The following is a 20,575-nucleotide window of genomic DNA, read 5'->3' on the forward strand; positions in this document are numbered from 1 at the left end:
GGCCTGCTCACCCCCAACTGCCCCCCTGCCAGCCTGATCACCCCCACCAACACCCCCCCCCAACGGCCAGATCACCCACAACTGCCCTCCCCTCTTGACCTCTAACTGCCTCTACCTCGGCCCCGCCACCATGGCTTTGTCCAGAAGAATGTCTGGAAGGTCTCCTGGAAGGTCTCTCAGTCTAATTAGCATATTACCCTTTTATTAGTATAGATTATGTATAACAGGATATTGTAAAAATTAAGTCACGAAATTTTTATTAAAACCTTTCTTACATACCATGGTATTGGCTGGGCCGCAAAGGTATTTGTCGTGGGCCGCGAGTTTGATGTGCCTGATCTACATGTTTGATGTTTATCCTACTTGGAGTGTGTGAGCTTCTGAGATGTGCAGATTAATGTATTCAATCACATTTGGGACGTGTTTGTCCGTCTCTCCTGCCACCCCAGCCAGGGCCGGGGGTGCAGCACCTCATTTTAGCTTGGCGGGGGTGCAAGGCTGCCTTCCCTCCCGGGCTTCTGCTGGCACGAGTGGTGGTGTTTGGCTGGAGTGGAGTGATTATTGTCTAAACGTTTTCTGTCTCAGGCTGCTCCCTTCCTGGCTCTTTGGCTTGAATAAGCAAGCTTTATTTGGGGGGGGGGGGGGCTTTTTGTCTGCATTCATTGGCATTTCCAGGTTGCTCGTTTATTCAGCTGTAAGTCTGAGAGATATGACACAAAAGAATACTCCAGGGACTCACCACCGTGTCATTCCTGGGGCACTGAGCAGCCAAGCCAGCCTGCCTTCTGCGCTCCACCTTTTAGAGTCTTTTAAAAAGCCGTCTTTAATTGTGCTTCGCTGGGAGGGCAGGGAGGAGCGCACTGCTCCATGCCCGCGTACTGTATCTCCTTCTAAGACACCCTATTCACAGCCGTCGTATCTGCTTACATTTCTGGCCCGCCCCCATGTCTATTCTTCCCATAGACGTTATTTCTTCATCAATCTCACGGGAGACCCTAAATCTGCTGACTTTAAAGCCTTTTATTCCTGACTGTTCTTTTAATTTCACCGGAGTCTATTCATATCACGATGATTGACTTTGGTGGCCATTCTTCTTAGCATTCGATGTCTTCACGGGCTTCAGAGTGGTGACTTTTTAGCTCACTTTTGGGTAAAAGACCGTCTTTCACGTTTCTCTCTCTCTCTGTGTGTCACCACCACTCTCACCTAGTTTGGGGCTGTCCCCGCGATGCCTGGTCTGCAGGGCAGAACATGCTCCCTGTCGGCGCGGGGTTCACACCTCCCGGCCCCTTGGGGTCACTTGTCAAGCCGGGGACACAAGATTCATGAGGCTGTACGTGCTCTCCCTTATCCCAGGGCCACACCTCACAGACGCTGTTGCTCCATGAAACGGGGAGACGGGTTTTCCAGAAGGGTGAGCCCTTCTCCCCTGGTTTCAGTGGGAAGCCTGGCTCTGTCCCAGCCTCATGTCCCTGGGACCCCGGCGGGCCCGTGGCTTTGTCAATACTTGGCGGCGTGTGTTTCGGCCACAGTGGGTTTATCTGGTGTTTGCACTCCGCCGGCTCTTGCCGCTGGAGCTTATCACTGCTCCGCACTCGGGCAGAGGGGGCCTCCGAGCATGAAGCATAGACCATCTGGATCAGAAGCCAAATACTCGGCTTTTTTTCTCATTAAAAAAAAGTGTTAATTTTTAATTTTGCTCTATTTCTATGCCGACCCACTTTACATCCTATTTGAAACAAAATAAAGTGACATACAAGAAATTATATATATATTTTTCAAATTCATGTTTTACCATTGCTGAAATCACGGTGTACTTTACATTCAATGCACCACGGAATTCAAGGCACGGTGTCAACCACACCTGGCATTTCAGCAGACACGTTGGTCACATGCACGGCGTCTGGGGACCTGGGGAGGTGTGACTCTGGCACCGAGGGCAGAGGGACGAATGGGTGACTTACAGGACTGGGCAGGGATCCTGTGTGTTTGGAAGAAGTGGGAGGGGTAGAGGAACCCGGGCCAATTTCTTCAATCATTGATCACAGTCAAGATTAATGCAGCCCCTGCCCCAATCTGATCTGAGAGATTTTTGTGGAGATAGTTCAAAGGAACAATGTCCCCTTTCTTTCCTCCCTTGCCTTAGCCCTAGAAATTGTCACTGGCCATAAAACATGCATCCACCCGGTCTGCATGGCTCCGTGGTTGAGCATCGAACTATGAACCAGGAGGTCAAGGTTCGATTCCCAGTCAGGGCACATGCCTGGTTTGGGGGGCTCAATCCCAGTAGGGGGTGTATAGGAGGCAGTCGGTCAGTGATTCTCTCGCATCATTGCTGTTTCTATCTCTCTCTTCCCTTTTCTCTCTGAAATAAATAAAATACATATTTAAAAAACGTCAAAATAGAAACACGTGTCCTTTGGCACACTGAGGCACACGGAGTTGTAAGGACAGCCAGACTGCTCCCCACGCACTCACACCCTCATGTCCTAATTTCCATTTTATAGGAGCAAAGGCAGTACAGTCGTGAGTGAAGCTGACTCTGCCCTACGCCTGTCTGAGGAGGGGTGGCTGCCAGTGGTTACCGCTTCCTTGAACTGTGCCCACAGCCGACTGGCATGGTGGGCGTCTTCTCCCCGAGCCACGCCCCCGCCTGGGGCTGACCGTGGTGAAGCAGCTGGGCAAGGTCCGGTGGGAAAGGCAGCCAGGTCCTGACTCAAACTGCTCACACTCTTTGGCCCAGTAATATCCCCCCCTTGGGGGTCACCCTGGAGAAACGGGCGAGAAAGGGGCTGGGATTTACAGACAAGTATGGTTTATAAAACTTCCATGTGGAAATAAGGTATTCATCAGAAGGGGCTGGTTCAATAAATCCTGGTACACACTGCCAGTGGAGCAGGAAGCAGTATTTGCAAGTCAGGCTTTTGAAATATCTTTAATGGGAAAATGCTCAAAATTCAGTGTGCTTAAGGGTATAAAACAGTTCAGAAGGTACAAAAATTAGTGTAATCGAATATATCATTTAAAAATGACTGGAGCTCAGCTGGAGTGGCCTGGTTGGTTGAGAGTCGTCCTGTGCACCTAAGGTTGCCGGTTTGACTCCTGGTCAGGGCACATATCTGGGTTGCGGGTTTGATCCCCGGTTGTGGCACGTAGGGAAGGCAACCAATTCATGTTTTTCTCTCACATTGACGTTTCCCTCTCTCGCTCTCCCTCCCTTCCTCTCTCTAAGCATGCTCTCGGGTGAGAATTAAAAAAATAATAATAATAAAATAAAAACGACTGGATGGAAATGACAGAAATATTACTATTTGTTCTCTGCAGGAGGAGGAATTCTGGGCGATATGAAGGATTTCTTTTAGACTTTTCTGACATCAAAATTTGCTACAGTGACTAGGTCAGTGGTTCTCAACCTTGGCTGCACATTAGAATTTCCGGAGGATGAGGCCTAGAAATCAGGATTTTAAAAAGATTCCCAGGTGATTCTAATGTGCAGCCAACGTTGAGAACCACTGGACTAGGTAGTACATTGAATTTGCATTCAGGTTACACTGTGAAAAGCAACCTTCATTAGAAAAATAATTACAACATATAAGAAGAGCTCTGCAAACAGCCCTAGGGAGAATAAAAAAGAAAAAACGCACCTACTGTAACAAGTAACAATACTCACAGCCATCGCTGATTGGCTGCTGCGGTTCCCGGGAGGCGGGACTGTGCCAGTAACTTCCGGGGCGGGGCCTCGGCCGCCGCTGCGAGCGGCGGTCTCCATGGCAACCAGTGGAGCCTAAGCGAGGCCCACTTGCCGCCGCGTCGGCCCCGCCCGCACCCAGGTCGCGCCGCGACCCGCCCTCCACTGCGACCCCGGCCCCGCGCGCGCTCCCGCCCGCCTCCCGCCGCCGCGGCCGCCCGGGCCGGACCTGACCGGGAAGCAGTTCCGGCGGCGGCCCGGCCGCAGTGACCCATCGGCCTGCCCGCGTCCCCGGATCGCGCCATCTCGGCTGCGGTCCGCGCGGCAGACGGCGCCGCGGAGGAACCGCGGAGACCCAGGGACGCGCCCGCCGCCCGGCCCAGCGCCGCCGCAGGTGCGTCCGCCCTTTGTTCTGCCCCGGGTGGGCCCGGCCCCGCGCCCGCCCCGCCGCCGGCTCTTTGCACCTCCCACGCCGCGTCCCCTGCTCCCACCCCCTTTTCTGCGATGGAAACCTTTTTAAAAACGTGTTTTCACCCTCCAGGCCCCAGAGCAAGCCCAACCTCCTGTGCGGTGCGCCCGGCCTGGTGAGGTCCGCCATAGAGGAGCCGACCCGGAATCGGGATCCCCGAGGCCTGCACCGCCTGCACCTGCCCGGGCGGCCGCGGCGCGCTCACCTCGGGCAGGATCCACCCGCCCTGCCGCCATCCCGGGGGTGAACCCCACCTCTCCCGCATTCCTGTCCGGGTTTACCCAGTTTTAGCGTCACAGGCCCCCAGGTGCCGGGTTACCCACGCCAAGGCCCCGCTTCCACCCCTCCAGGTCGGACCTCGGCCAACATGGTCCAACCCCAGACGTCAAAAGCAGAGACCCCCGCCCCTGCGGCCGCTACCGGTGCCCAGATGGATGACGTCATCGACACCCTGACCTCCCTGCGCCTCACCAACTCGGCGCTGAGGCGGGAGGCCTCCACGCTGCGGGCCGAGAAGGCGAACCTCACCAACATGCTGGAGAGCGTGATGGCGGAGCTGACGCTGCTGCGCACCAGGGCTCGGATCCCGGGGGCGCTGCAGATCACCCCGCCCATCTCGGCCATGGCCTCCAACGGCACGCGACCCATGACCACGCCGCCCACCTCTCTGCCCGAGCCTTTCTCGGGGGACCCGGGCCAGCTCGCGGGGTTCCTGATGCAGATGGATAGGTTCATGATCTTCCAGGCCTCGCGCTTCCCCGGCGAAGCCGAGCGGGTGGCGTTCCTGGTGTCGCGGCTGACGGGGGAGGCGGAGAAGTGGGCCATCCCGCATATGCAGCCCGACAGCCCCCTGCGAAGCAACTACCAGGGCTTTCTGGCAGAGTTGCGGAGAACCTACAAGTCCCCGCTGCGGCACGCGCGGCGCGCGCAGATCAGGAAGACCTCCGCCTCCCATCGCGCGGGGCGGGAGCGGCAGGTGCTGTGCCGCCAGCTGGCCGCCGCGGGCTCGGGCCCCTGCCCCGTGCACCCCGCCTCCAATGGGACTAGTCCAGCGCCGGCCCTGCCCACCCGCGCTCGGAACCTTTAAGAGCCGCCACCGGCCTGGTTGCATCGGCAAATGCACTAGGCAGCTGCGCCCTTGGCTGCGGTTCTTGTCGGAGACTCCCTGCCTGCCTCTCCAGACCGGTCCCTCTTCAGCCCCTCGGGCCCTGGCACCCCTCCCTTCCTAGTATGTGTGCTAGCGTGTCCCCAGCCTCGGTGCATGCTTCCCCTCATGCTTGCCACGCCAGCTCCTCCATGACCAAAGCTCAGCCACCTGTCACAGGGCCTCCACTTCATGCTCCGACCCACCGACTCCTCCCAGCCTGAGTGCACCGGTGTTCCCGCTCCGGCCTCTGCAGACCCCACGGCCGCTCCCGACCTGGCGGCCTGTTCTCACTGATGGAAGGCACTGTGGCCAGGCTGGTGGGCACCTCGACTGGGGAGTCTGGCCTCCCACGCATGAGTGGCTGCAGGCCTGCCAGGGCCCGTGTAGCAGGCAGGGCTGTCCTTGGTGGCCGAGTGGTCCCTGCTGGGAGTGTGGTTCTGGCATTTCTGGGGGCATGCTTCACTTTGCACTAGAATCGCCGTCAGTGTGCCCCCTTGTTGCCACTGGGACGGACCAGAAATGCAGGTGGAGGAGGAACCTGGAGGATGCCCCTCCACGAATGCCTGGCTCGGCTGCCGTGTTCCCGTGGCGCCGGGTTCCGGGGCCTGGAAGCTGCCGGCGGAAGGAGAGTGGCTTGGACCACTGGGCAGCTCCGTCAGCTGTGGTGCGCAGCACGTGGTGCCCAGTCCCCTGCGGGCTGAGGCTGGGCGCGGGGGCTCATTCTGCCGCCCTGGACCTCCGGTGGGATCGCCACAGCCGCTAGCGCAGTCACCCCTCCTCTGCCCCATGTCACTTGTTTCCTTCTCCACTCAGGTGACAAGTGGCCTTCGGCTCAGCCCCTCAGCTCACAGCATCTCCAGGTCTCCGGAGCCTCCCCAGGCCGGGGCTGTCCACCAGCTGCCCAGTCTTCGTCCAAGAAAACGGGCTCCTAGCTGGACCTCCTTCCTCGGGTGCATCAGGCAGGGGCCCTTGGCCCTGGTGACCCGGGCAGGGCCTTGGGGGACACCCCGTCCTCACCGACGGGCAGGCTGTCACTCATGTCGCAGTCCTGAGGGACAGCCATGCCTCAGCGGGGGACGGCCTCGCGCTTCCTCACGGGGCGCCCAGAAATCACTTGCCAAATGGCGCTCGCCCAGGTCCTTTGGGTGGTGATGCTCCACCGTGTTTGGATGCAGATGAACTACATTGACATTCACACGGCCACCTGGACCGTGGGGGGCCAGGGGGTGTCTTACCCTGGCTTCCTCCGCCCCTGCTCTGGCCTGGCTGCAGAACAGCCTCTGTACCCACCCAGAGACAGGTCTCGGGACACCCAGGCCGGGCCCTGGGCCCTCTGTACTTCCTCCGAGTTTTGGTGACGCCGGGAAAAGTGACCGCTCCTGACGCAGCCGCTGCCATGCAAGGCCAGGGCGTTCGGTGGCTGCTGATGTTTGTGATCACGGCCTCCGCTCACCGTAAACTCCGTTAGCCCGTTGCCCTGCTCAACAACTGCCTGCATACAGGCCACAGGCCCCTGAGTCCGACCGCGCGGCTCAGGGGGACATGGTGCTCATTAAGCATGATGGGGGGCCGCAGTGGAGCCCCGATTCCAGGGGTGGCACCTCTGAGGGTGTGCCCGTCACTTTTTCAGTGCTCAGCTTTCTCCTGCCTGTCTGCCAGGTAGAGGCGGCCCCCGATGAGGGGGTACAGTGGCACCTGGGAAAAGGAAGCCCGCAGGGGTAACACACCTTGAAGGTTCCTGTTTGCCCGGAGACGCAGCAGGGGAGCAGGGCGGGAACACTGCTCTCAGCAACCCCGGGTCTACCGAGTGGTTTGTAGGAACCCTGTTGGCATGCTGTACAAGTCCTGTCAGTCATACTGCTCACAGCAGGACGGGCCATGGGCAGGGCTGACACGCGGGCCGCCCCCCGCCATCACCTGGCCCTTTGTGTGTGGGGTGTGCCCCGCCCAGGCAGCTGCTCGGCCTCGTTGTTGGTTCCATTGCGTTGCGTCTCAGGGTGCTTGGGCCCGGTGCTGCACCTCCGCACCTCCGTGGCCGGGCTGCTTCCTGCAGCTGTGGGAATGAGCAGGTGAGGGAGCTGGCGTTAGCCTGAGGGGCAGGGTTTCTCACGGTGTGATTGCTCTCTGGTATCTGCCAGCCGCTAGGAAGTGAGCTTCATTTCCTGCCCACTTCCTCCAGACAGGACTCAGGTGAGGGTGGCCTCCTGGCCTCAGACATGGTGTGACCTGGGGAGTAACAGTCCTGCAGCGTTTCAGTGACCTCCAGGACAAGCAGGGACCTGCCTCGTGGTGCCAGGTGGGCACGGAGGAGGGAGCCGGGAGCAGGAGTGCAGGTAAAACTGGTGCACATGCTCACCGGGTGGCCAGGACCCTGACAGCCCACGGCGAGCACTGCAGGGAGCGTGGGCATGTACCTGGGGGCAGGCCCTGGGATTGTATGAGGGACGCGTGCTGGGGCCACCAGCCGTGAGCGGAGCTTAGGCGGGGAGAGCTCCTCCACGGCTCTGAGACCGTGGCTTCTGCGTGGTAAGCGCCAGCTCAGAAGCTTAGCGATGGTGGGGCTCCGGGAAGGGAGGTAGGGCGGGCCGGGGAGGTGGGAGGAGGCTGGGGTCAGGGCAGGCCCATCCACCGAACAGCTGCCGTCTCCCGTGTCGCTCAGGTCCCAACACCTGCGTGGTGGCGGTTGGCACGGCGCAGGCGCAGTAGGGACGGGAGGACCCAGCTCCTCACTTTCAGTGGCCAACTCCTCTCCACAAGCAAGATACCTGCCAGGTCTTCTCAGCAAACGCACATCCTGGGGATTTGGGAAACTAGAGTAGAGGAAAGTGAAATGGGACCATTTTGGCATTTGTCCTCCCAGCTCCCTCCCCAGTTAGCACCACCTTCACTTTGAACTGGCGGGGCTGCTCCGCCTGGGGGAGGGGCAGTGGGGCCAGCGGTGGCCACGCTGTCACTCATTTCTCACTCTCAGAAGTGGGGGAGCCTCTTCGTGCATAAGCTTTCCCCAGTGTCACGTGACTTCCTTAGGAGAGCTCCCAGAGCGGGGACTAGAATGACAGGAGGAACACCGTTGGCAGAACGGCTTCCAGGAGTGTCCCCTTGGCACTGCCACCAGCCAGGAGGAAGTGCCCATCCTGCCGTCGGCTAAGTCACTGCTGACTCAATGCCGAGAGAGCCTGGGTTTCAGTGTGCATCTCTCTGGTGTGTGGCAGCCTGACGTCTTCCCACTGGGCAGGTGTCTCCTCTCGTGGGTTGTCGGTGTTGATCGTGCTCAGTCCTGGGTCTGGTGCATCTGTATGAGCTCGTTGTTTATTAAAGATATTAACCTGTCGTGTGTCACCCGTGCTGCACACTTCCGGCCTTTTGCTTCCGTGGGTGTGTTTTACTGCAGTTCCAACTTCTTGTCTCTGGCTGACCCACTCCCTCCCGTGTGCCCCCTGCATGTAGCAGGCAGGCTGCTCACCTTCTGTTCACGCTGTGTCACTGCTGCACCAGCATCCTCCGGCACATAGTAGGTGCCCAGGCACCTGTCAGATTGTCGCCCAAGTCGGGGTGCTGGGTGCTGGGGATCCCTGGGTGGTAAACAGGCCGCCCTCAAGCCTGGGCCCCCGACTTCCTGAGAACCGTTAAAATCACTGAGGACTCCAAAGACCTTTTGCTTAAGTTGATATTGTGAATATCATCTAATAAAACGGAGGATACTTTAATATATTAAAAAAACAACTCGCTGATGCCCACGCAAATAGCACATTTCTCCAAACAAAGCATTGAGAAGAGTGGCATTGCTTTACATGTTTGCAAAGTAATGTCTGGCTTCGTAGGCGACAGCTGGCGCCTCACTCGCTTCTGCACTTGGTCTCTTGCAAGATCACACGTAAGCAACCTCTGAAAACCCCACTGTTCCCCGCGAGGCTGGGAAGGCCAGGGTGTTCCAGTGTCACCCGAAAACCCGTCCACCCCCCACACCCCGACGTGGCTGCGCGGGCGCTGCTGGGCGGAGGAGAGGGGACTGCGCTGCCCAGAGCGCCCGGGGCCTGCGTGGTCTCTTCCCTCCGAGTTCACACGCTCACTCCTGGAGCTGCTGGCCTGTGAGCAGGAGGAGGCTCTAACGGACTTTGCCTCAGCTATTTCAGCAAATACCCCGAGCTCAGGGGTCCCGTCCCTTCCTGCCGGCTGTGTGCCCTTCGTCACCACGGAGACCCCCTCTCAGAGGCCGGGCTCTGTGAGCCGCTGCTCCGCTTGTCCCCCAGTGCCTCCCTTTTGAAAGTGACGTCAGTTTATAATTTGCGTTTCTATCTAGTGGGGTCCTCTCTTGGGGGTTCTTTGCTGTTCTCACCAGATGAACTTGAAGAGTTAATTCTAAGGTTTCCCACCATCTTGGTAACAGGTGTGGGGCTGCGCAGGGCGGAGCCTGTGGGACGGGGGGCCCCTCCTTCCCACCAATGGGCTTCTCAGACTGGCTGCTCTGGGGTGGGGTGGGGGGGCGGCGGGGGGTAGCTGCCCCATCTGCTGTCCCGCAGGGGAAGAGGGTTCCAAGGCCTGGCCCCCTCTGCCTGAGGGTGGAGGTGCAGAGCTGTGCCCCCCCACCCCAATTTGAGGCTGGAGGCCTGGAGCCTGGGCGGGACCAGGGCTCCATCCTCAGTGGCTGCGCGGCCCGCTCTCCTCAGTCCCACGTGCCCAGGCTGCTGGGAGAAGCCCCTGTGTCCCAGGCCAGGCACCCGGCTGCCCTCTCTGTCCCACCTTCTCCCTTAGCGAGGCCCTGGTGCTCCGCCCACACTCGGTCCGAGCTGTTCCCACCACCCCTGCCTCTGCGCTGTCCCTGCCTCCTCCCCGCTCAGCTCTGTGTCAAGACGAGGCCAGATGTTCCTGCTGCCCAGGCCCCCAACACGGGGCTGAGCTCCCACCCCCCACGCAGGCAGCTTCCTCCGGGAGAGGCCGTCACCGTCGGTTCCTACCGAGCTCCCGTGTGTGGCCTCCACCGACTGTGCTCCCGAGGGCAGCGCTGACGTGGGGGCCAGCGTGTCCCCCACCCAGCTTGGGGAAGGCGCGGTGGTGACGGGAGGGCTGAGTCCCAGGCCCGCAGCCCACAGGCCGTCACGGAGCCCCGCTGGACACCGGTGCTGCTCCCAGGCTCAGGCTGTGGCGGCCAGACAGACCGCCCTGGGGACACGTCCTGGGGGAGAGCAGCGAGCCCGCCGCCCTCATAGAAGGGGACAAGGTGGGCGTGGTGGTCAGTGGTGACTTTGCTCCTAAGCACCTGCTCCTAAGCACCCCGCTCCTGAGCACCCCGCTCCTAAGCACCCCGCTCCTGAGCACCCCGCTCCCGAGTGCCCCGCTCCCGAGCACCCCGCTCCTGGGCACCCCGCTCTTGAGCACCCCGCTCCCGAGCACCCCACTCCTAAGCACCCCGCTCCTGAGCACCCCGCTCCTGAGCACCCTACTCCTAAGCACCCCCTCCTAAGCACCCCCTCCTAAGCACCCCCTCCTAAGCACCCCTCTCCTAAGCACCCCTCTCCTGAGCACCCCGCTCCTAAGCGCCCCCTCCTAAGCACCCCCTAAGCACCCCGCTGTACATCACGAGCCAGACTCCGTACCGGGGGAGGGAGCTCACATGCAGTGAAACCGTCGCCTTAAACACGCCATTCGGTGAGTCTGAAAAGGGGGTGCGCCACGATAGCCCCAGTGAGAGTCAGAACGTCACCCAGAGGGTCCCCCAGAGCCCTCCCTCCGCCTAGAAACTGTCCATTCCCAAGACACAACGGTGCCCTGTCATTTCCTCTAAAAAAATAATACTTAAAATTTTTTAAAAAATATGTTTTTATTGATTTTGAGAGAGAGAGGAAGGGAGAGGGGTAGAGAGACACCGACGAGAGAAACATCCTCCACCGGCTGCCTCCCCCCCCCCCCGCCCCCCCGCCCCGCCCACTGAGGGTCGAACCGGTGACCTTTGGCACCTGGGTTGACACTCACCCACTGAGCCACACCAGCTGGGCCAAACTGAGAGTTCTCACTTTACACGTAGGTCCCTAATGCGTCTCAGAGAGTGACTTTGGGGTGATACGAGGTGGGAGGTGGGGTGAAGTGCCTTGCCCAGCGGACGTCCACTTGCTGTAGAGCCACCACGTGGGAGCTTCCGCGTCTCTGCTCGGCTGCTCGGTGACTCTGCTGAAACCAAGGGACCGGATGTGGTGAGTCTGCTCCTGGCCTCTATCCGTCCCTCAGCCCGGGGGGCTGTCCGCGCCGGCTCCGCGCCCGCTGTGACGGTGATGGTGCGGCCAGCTGCGCACTCAGGGGTGTCGATCCCGCTCGCACTCCCCGGTCCCAGCCCCTCTGGCCGCCCCGGTCTGCGCCGCCCGGGCAGCGGGCTCCAGACACACCGGCTGTTTACGTTCATTAAAATGAAGCTGCACGGAAGACTCAGTCCCCGGCCCGGCCGCCGCGCTGAAAAGGCCCCGTGGACCGTTTCCACGGCCACAGATCCACGTTAGGGCCTCGGCAACTCCCTCGCGGATTCAGAATCATTTTGTCAATTTCTACTTAAAGAGCCGGCTGGGGCTGCGACTGGCAAGAAATGCCATCTACAGATTCGAGGGCGGAGAACTGACAGGCTAATGAGATCGGGGCTGCTGATCCATGGACGTGCTTTCTCTCCCTGCTTAGGACTTCTTTAATGTTCTCAGCGGTTCATGGCTTTCAGTTAGTGGCCTCACACCTCTTGTGTGAATGTATCCCTAAGGATTTTGTGATACTTATTTCCCAGATTCGTTAGGATTTTCCACACACACGGCCACACGGTCTGTGGGTAGAGTTTGTGTGTGTCTTTGCCTTTTGTTTCTCTTTCCTGCCTTTCTGTGCAGGACTTTGGCCCTTTGTGGAGCAGAGGGCACGAGTGGGCACGTCCTCACTGTTGATCTCGGGGGAACGTGGCTGGCGTCTCACGCTGGCTGTGATGTCCGTAGGAGGCTCACGCAAGCCCTGAGGACATGTGTGACGTTCCCCTCTCCCCTGAATGTGTGAGAGTTTTAAAACTAAATCATATGGCCCTGGCCGGTCTGGCTCAGTGGATAGAGCATTGGCCTGCGGACTGAAGGGTCCCGGGTTCGATTCCGGTCAAGGGCGTGTACTTTGGTTGCGGGCACATCCCCAGTAGGGGGTGTGCAGGAGGCAGCTGATCGATGTTTCTAACTCTCTACCTCTCTCCCTTCCTCTCTGTAAAAAAAAAACCACAAAAACAAAAACAAAAATCAATAAAATATATTTTAAAAAACAACAAAAAAACCCTAAATCATATGGATGCTGAATTTTGTTACTGCTCTTTCCACATCCATGTAAACAATCATTTTTTCCCTCGTTTATTCTGTTAACCTGGGGAATTAAACAGATTGACTTTCGACCGGCCAGCCCTGCCCTCCGGGGTAACACCTGGCCCCCCGAGTTCGTCCTTCCCAGCTTTGCTGCCTTGGATTTGCTGGCGTTTTGCGGGGCCTCTGGGCCTGTCAGTGGGGACATTGGTCAGTAATTCTCTTTCCTGCAACATCTTCGTTACCGGGTTGCGCTCACCTCATAAAACAGGGTGGGGGCTGCTCCCCTCTCCATGTTCGGAGTGAGTTTGTAAGCCTGGCTCATTCCTTCCCTAAGCGTTTGATAGAAAGTCGTTTGATAGGAAACTGTTTGATGAGACCATTGGGCCTGGAGCTTTCGTCCGGGCAACAAGGTGTGTGATGGCGAATTCAGTTTCCGTGGCGGATCAACAGGACGAATCGGCCATGTTTCTCCTGTAGTGAGCTTCTCCTGCAGCGTGTGACTTTCAAGGAGTTTGTCTGTTTTATCAAAGTTAGAAAATTTGTTTGCCAAAAGACCTTCATAACATTTCTTTACTGTCTTTATGAAGTCTGAGGATCGCGAGTTTTTCTCCTCGTTCATTGTATAACATGGTTGTTTGTGTCTTCTCTAGTTTTTCTGATCATTCTAGTGAGAGGTTTATTGATTTATTGATCTTTGCAAAACAACATTATTTTTTTAAAAAAAATGTTTTTATTGATTTCAGAGAGAGGAAGAAAGAGGTAGAGAGAGATAGAAACATCAATGATGAGAGAGAATCATGGATCGGCTGCCTCCTGCACGCCCCCTACTGGGGATCAAGCCTGCAATCTGGGCATGTGCCCTGACCGGGAATTGAACAGTGACCTCCTGGTTCATGGGTCAACACTCAACCACTGAGCCACACCGGCCAGGCCTATGGTTTTATTTCATTGATTTAGTCCATGTTTGTGTTTTCCATATCATTGATTACTGCACTTGTTTCGATGATCTCTTTCCTCTGCTTACTTTGGGGTTAATTTGCTCTTTTTCAAGTTCAAGTTAAAGCTGTGTTTTAAAGAGGAGGGTCTGGGACAGGGTGTGGCTTTGCATGTTTGTGTATCAAAGAAAGGGCAACATTTCTCTGGCCTCTGGCCCTGTCCCCAGTATTCCTGGCCACACCAAGTGAGGGCCCATGGGAACGAGCTCTCGGGTGAGCGGGCCTCCTCTGTGTCCAGGGCTCCCAGTAACCCTCCAGGGTCCCGCTGCCCCATAGTCAGCCTTGAAGAATTTAGTAACATGTTGACGTTTTCTCCCGCCTTTCCGGACACCCCTTCTTCTGTGCACTCTGCTAGAGGGGAACCATCTCCTGGGTCCTGTCCCTCCTCACAGGGGCTCGCCAGGGGCTGGACGTCACCTGCCGGGAGCCGGTCCATCCTTGCTGTTTCAAGGGACCTGGCATATATGGCATACTGTTCTTAATATGTTTGCTCACCTTCTTGGCGCTGTGTGTTTTAACCAAGGTCACCTCTCCGAGAAAGGTTGTTTCCCCAGGTAAGGATTTTCCCCCGAAGTTGGGAGGGAATAAAACCCCTTAACTAAGTGCCAGGCGGGTAGTTAACCGCTTTAACTATGAACAATCATGCTTAAGCTACATAATCTTTACTCCCTGGAATGGAGATAAGAAACGCCCTAACCTTTGGAATAGAGATTGATAGGATTGAATCAACTGGTATAAATACAGATGTAACAAGACAACAGGAGACAGAACTTAGAAGACAGAACCAAGAGAACAGAACCTAGGCACAGAACCTACACAGAACCTAGAGACAGAAGAACTTCATTGGAGAGAACATGGCAAAAGATCCTGGACAGAAACTGGCCACAGAACCTAGAGACAAAACCTAGCGAGAGAACATGGCAAAAGATCCTGGACAGAAACTGGCTACAGAACCTAGACACAGAACCTACACAGAACCTAGAGACAGAAGAACTTCGCTGGAGAGAACATGGCAAAAGATCCTGGACAGAAACTGGCCACAGAACCTAGAGACAGAACCTAGCGAGAGAACCTGGCTGAAGAACCTAGAGATAGAACCTGGCTACAGAACCTGGATAGAACATGGCAAGAGAACCTGACTAGAACCTGGTGACTGAACCTGGCTGGAGAACCTAGGGAGGGAAGATGGCTACAGAACGTGGCTGGAGAACCTGGAGAACCTGGCTGGAGAACCTAGCAAGAGAACGGATGCAGAACTTCGCTGGAGATCCTGAACAGAACTTGGCTGGAGATCCAGACCAGAACTTGGCTAGAGATCCTGGCTAGGCTGCTGATCAACTGAACGCTGTCTCCGTGTCATTCCTTCTTCGCCGACTCCGTCCACACCTTTGGGGACCCCTGGACCAGCTGGGGTCGGACCCCAGCAGTCACCTCCCTTCATTTCCCGTGACCTCAGCTGTCTCATGAGCTCAAGAAAAATTCTCATTTTGTAGATTAGCTTTCTCCTTGTTAGGTCCACAATTCAGGGGCGCCGTCATATGACTCTGGGAGGAGCACCCCCTCCGATGGGCTGCAAGGGCCCGAAATGCTCTCAGCGCTCAAGGTTGCTCACATGCGTTACCCTGGTCCTTTCTGTGTCGTTTACTTGTTTATAAATATACATTATTTTGTACTTGAGTAGTTATATTTAAAACTGAGATGAGAAGAGGAACAGATGCTAGAACTTTCCAGTAGGTAGGTGAGAAATTCTAGGTTAATTTTATTGTTCCCATTACACTCTATTTTGTAATTTTTCTACAGTAAACCCGCAGTTCATGTAAAACAGGAGAGTTTTATAAAACAGAACAAATCAAAGAGCATTACGAAAAGTTAAGTCCACGAGAAATGACCGGGGGGTCTAAACAGCCAGTATCCGTTTGAAGGGGAGCAGTGATGAGGGACCAGCTGCTATCAACGATTCAAAATCAAAACAATATGGATCACGAATACAAAAAGTTGTTTTCCTTTCTCTGAATTGTTTTTAAAAGGTCGATTCAGGTTTAGGTTGTAGAAAGCCAGAGAACACCACTCCCAACCTAACAAGGAGAAAAATTATCTACAAAATGAGAATTTTCCTTGAGCTCACTCTACCAGTGGTGGGCAAACTCATTAGTCAACAGAGCCAAACATCAACAGGACAACGATGGAAATTTCTTTTGAGAGCCATATTTTTTAAACTTAAACTATAGAGGTAGGTACATTGTTATTAACTTAATTAGGGTACCCCTAAGGCTTAGGAAGAGCCACACTCAAGGGGCCAAAGAGCCGCATGTGGCTCGAGAGCCGCAGTCTGCTGACCACGGCTCCAACCGAACAAAGGCAAAATAGCAAGGAAAAAAGCCCCGGAAGATAGAAACTTTACGGTGAAAAAAGCGACAGTCCCCAGGGAAACATGACAATTCTAACTCCGTGTGTATCTATTCACGCAGCCTCCCTGATCCAGCTAATACGCAGATGGAGCTCAGGATGGACACAGAGGAGCCGAAGTACACAATAGACCTGACCTGCTTGGCGGATAAAGAAGCCACGTCACTCGCAGAGTACGTGTGTGTTTCAGCACAGAGGAGACCCGTTTTCAAAAACTGGCCGTATTTCTGGCCATTAATTTATCTTAATAAATTTCAAAGGATTAAAGTCATACACAAAACATGAAGTTATTAATCAGTATAAAACAGACAGCTCTGGATGATGAAATGCCCATCTAAGTAATCCACAAGGCGAGAAAAAAGTCATGCAAATGAGAAAAATTTGAATTGAGTGGAGGAAAAACAACTGCAAAACACATCAGGATTCGTGGGAGGCAGGTGAGCCGGCTCCGGGAGAGGCCCTGGTCATGAATATTTACTTCCGGAAGTAACCGAGGCTGAAAATTAATGAGCCAAGCATTCATCTCAAAGAGTTTTTTGGTTTGTTATTAAAGAAGAAAACCCAAGGAAATAGGAGGAAAAAATAAAGATGAGCTCCAGAATAAAAGAAACAGAAGTAAGAGAAAATGAACAAAAACAGGTATGGATTCTCCGAAAATACTTGAGGAGCGAGGTTCACGTGTCTGAGCCCATTTCGCTGAGGACTGGCCTCCGGCCAGGTAGAGCGAGTTGCCGAGACAGGTGCGCTGGCCATGGCAAGGCCTGGACCGCAGCCCAGCCCGCCCGGAGGCGGCAGCGCCCCTCCGACCTGCACGCAGAGCTGCCAGAACGGGGCTGGCGCCGGGGTCTGCCCATCACACCCTGTGGGTCCCGGCCTTTGATTCCTGGTCAAGGGCACGTGCCAGGGTAGGGCAGGTGCTCTCCTACCTGTGCAGCCGCAGGGTCCCAGCCCAGAGGCCGAGGCTCCCTGTCCCGGACTCTGATGGCCTCCATGTTCGACCTCCGTGCACCTGCGCAGGATGCACCACAGGCGAGGCACCCGCCCGCCCTTGGCTGATGGCTCCTGCCTCTGAGCTTCCCTCTGTGCACACGGCAAGCCCGCTGGCCACGCGCCCTTGTTCACACGGCAGGACTGATGGAAGAATCCAGAGAAACTGGCTGGAATGAGAGAAAAGGCACAGGTACCAAATCGGGAGTGAAAAGGCAGACCTGCAGGTCTTGAGGACGAAAAAGATCGTAAGAGGCCCTGGCCAGTGTGGTTAAGTGGTTAGAGCATTGGCCCACGCATCGAAGGGTCGTGGGGTTAATTCCTGGTCAAGGGCAGGTGCCTGGCTTGCAGGTTTGATCCCTGGCTCCAGCGGGATGTGTGTGGGAGGCAACCAATCAATGTCTCTCTCTCTCAATCTCTCTCCCTCCCTCCCTCCCACACGCTCTAAAAATCAATAGAAAAAATCGCCTCGGATGAGGATTAACAACAACAAGAAGCATCGTAGGCGTAAGCCGAATGGCCACCCCATCGCCAGCCAGGTCCTCACCACGGGAGCCGGCTCCCTCACAGGCCCGTGGCTGCAGGCGGGGTGCAGGTTGGGACCTCCAGCTGGGAGCATGGCCTGACTCTCTCCCGGGCCCTGATGTGACGCGTGTCCTTGTAAGAGGGAGGCCGAGGGGCTGGGCGGTGGGAGAGGTGACGGATGGCGGAGGCGGAGCTCGGAGGGTGCGCTCAGGGGACGCGGGAGGTGGACCGGGGGAGCTGGAACCGGCAAAGAAACAGACTCTTCCCTCGAGCCTCGGGGGGAGCTGGTGCTCTGACCCTTGACCTCAGCCCTGAGCCCCCGTAGTCGGGAGGCCTCCCCGTCAGGAACTCGATCTGTTCTTGGCACCGCGATGGGCCCGCTGTTCTGGCAGCTGTAGGAGAGTGAACAGAGGCTGCGGAGGAAACGGTGGCGATTGACATGACATTTTACACGGAATGGATGCCTTTCTAGAAAAGTGAAAGTGCCCCCAAGTCGGCACAGACAGAAAGGGAATCTAACTGCAAAGCTCTCCGCCAGGAGCACTCCCGGTCCCGTGGGGAAGCAGTGCTCGCACACAGGCTGCGGGGAGAGAGGGAAGATGGCCCGGCGCGCCCGGGAGACCAGCTCACCGGATGCAAAAAAGAGAGAAGGGTAATAGGAGGGAGAAAAATTACAGGCAACTCTCACTAGTGAAGAGAGATGCAAAATTCTAAACAAAGTATGAAAAATCAACCAAACCGCCAGGCACATTTGACATTATAAACTCGAGTGGCATTTGCCATGTTAACAGGTTAAAGGAGAAAAATCACACACTTATTTTAACAGATGCCGAAGAAGCATTCGGTAACATCCAATATTCCTTTACAAGAAGAGGGAAGGCTTGGAAAACGGGGAGCATCAGGCAATTCCTCAATCTGATGAAAATCGGCAACAGACACACCGTTACTGGTGGCATGTTGGAAGCTGTCCTTTTGGGGGTGACAGCCAGACAGAGATGCCTGCTCCCCCCTCTCACCACTGGCCCGGGGGCCCAGCCAGGGCCCTAGGCAATGGAGAGGAGGAAGTCACCGGAACTGGAAATGAAGGAACAGTTGTCTTATTCACTGAAGTGGGTCATTCTGTGTGTAGTGACTCACAGAGATGCTATAGGTTAAGATTAGAGTTGGTAAGAGTTTAGCAAGTCAGTAGACAACCATCAATTGGATTTTTATATACCAGAGCAGAGAATGAAAATTTTAACAGGTGCTATTTAAATAGTATACACATCATATGCTAATAAACTAGACAACAGATGAAATGAACAAATTCACAGAAAGATACAAACTATCAATACGGACTCAAGAAGAAATAGAAAACCTAAATAAATAAAGATATTGAATTAATAACCAAATGCCTTCCCTCAAGGTCCAGATGGTGAATTCTACAAAAACATTTAAAAAAGAATTAGAGGCAATTCTTTATAAGTGCTTCCAAAAAATACGTCAAAGAGTAGAGAATACTTCAAAAGTCATCCTGAGGCCAGTATTACCTTGATAATAAAACAAGAAAAAGATATCGCAGGTATATTATGGACCAATATCTCTTGTGAGTGTGCAGGCAAAACCCTCAATAAAATGTAAAAAGGATGATCCACCCTGACCAAGTGGGACTTCTACCAATAATGCAAGCTTGGTTTAACATCCAGGAGTTAATTATTATAATACACCACATCAATAAGATAATAAACGAAAACCACATGATCATCTCAGTAGTTGCCGAAAAGCCTTTGATAAAATCCAACTCCTTTTCGTGATGAAAACATCCAACAAACTAGTGAACGTCCTCAATCTGATAGAAAAACCCACAGCTAAGAGCACATGGGATGATGAACCAGGATGATTTCCCTCTAAAATCAGGGTTAAGGCAAGAATGTTCACCCTCATGGCTTTTCTCTGACCCCGTGCTGCGGGCTCCAGCCTGGGCAAGGAAAAGAGGCATTTGGGTGAGAAAGAAAGGAGTAAAATAGTCTCTCTCTGTAGATGACTTGATCTTGTATGAAAATGCTCAGGAATCTACTACCCCCTAAACTAAGTTACCAGTTCAATCAGTTATTAGAACTAATAAACGAGTTTGAGGTACAAGATCAATATACATAAGTAAATTGTATTTCGATACACTCACAACAAACAATGTGCAAATAAAGTTAGGAAAAGGAATTCATTTACAAGAAAGAGCATCAAAAAGAATAAAATACTTAGGAATAGAGTTAACAAAATAGGTGCAAAACATGTTCTGAAAACAACAAAACATCATTGAAAGGAATTTAGAAAGGTCTTAATAAATGGAAACACATTTCACAGTCATGGATCAGAATAATTAATATTCTGAGGTTGACAAGATATTGATCTATAGACTTAAGATTCGATGCAAACCGATCTATAGACTCAATGCAATCCCCATCAGAAACCCAGCTGTCTTCTTTGTGCAAATCGACAATCTGATCCAAGTTTATGTGAACATCCAAGGAACCCGACTATCCAGAACAATTTTGGGAATGAAGACTTTGGAGGGCTCACACGTCATTATTTCAACACTCGCCCCGAGCTACAGTAGCGCAGACAGCGTGGTGTCGGCATAAGTTCAGACGTGGAGAGGAATGGATCGGCACTGAGAGCCAGGGGGCACCTTCAGCACTCCGCTCACTGATGATCGGCAAGGGCGCCAAGACCATTAAGCGGGGGGCGGGGGGAGGGGGGAAGAATAGTCTTTTCAACAGATGGTGCTGGGACAGCTGGGTACCCACCCGCGAAAGAACGAAATCAGACCTCTCCCTCACACCTCCTAACAACAAGATTAACTCGAAATGGATCAAAGACCTCAACGTAGGAGCTAAAACTAGAAAGCTCTTAGAAGAAATCTTCATGACCTTGGGCTGAGCAATGGTTTCTTAGCCATGACAGCCACAGCACAGCAGTCAAGGAAAAAATAGCTAAATTGGACTTCATTAAGATGAAAAACGTTTGTGCTTCAAAGAATGTAGAGAAAATGAGAAGACAACCCACAGAATAGAGACA

General features: G+C 54.7%; 1 protein-coding gene across 1 annotated transcript; it reads left to right on the top strand.

Moving 5' to 3' along the window:
- Nucleotides 1-3,732: 3,732 nt before the first annotated feature.
- RTL6 (retrotransposon Gag like 6) lies at nucleotides 3,733-8,643 on the top strand. The gene is made up of 2 exons (XM_059681409.1): nucleotides 3,733-4,082; nucleotides 4,230-8,643. Exon 2 carries the CDS (start codon nucleotides 4,525-4,527, stop codon nucleotides 5,242-5,244), a length of 720 nt encoding a protein of 239 aa, XP_059537392.1. The 5' UTR covers nucleotides 3,733-4,082; nucleotides 4,230-4,524; the 3' UTR covers nucleotides 5,245-8,643.
- Nucleotides 8,644-20,575: the final 11,932 nt, after the last annotated feature.

The sequence above is a fragment of the Myotis daubentonii genome, chromosome 2 (assembly GCF_963259705.1).
Source record: "Myotis daubentonii chromosome 2, mMyoDau2.1, whole genome shotgun sequence".
NCBI classification, from domain to species: domain Eukaryota; kingdom Metazoa; phylum Chordata; class Mammalia; order Chiroptera; family Vespertilionidae; genus Myotis; species Myotis daubentonii.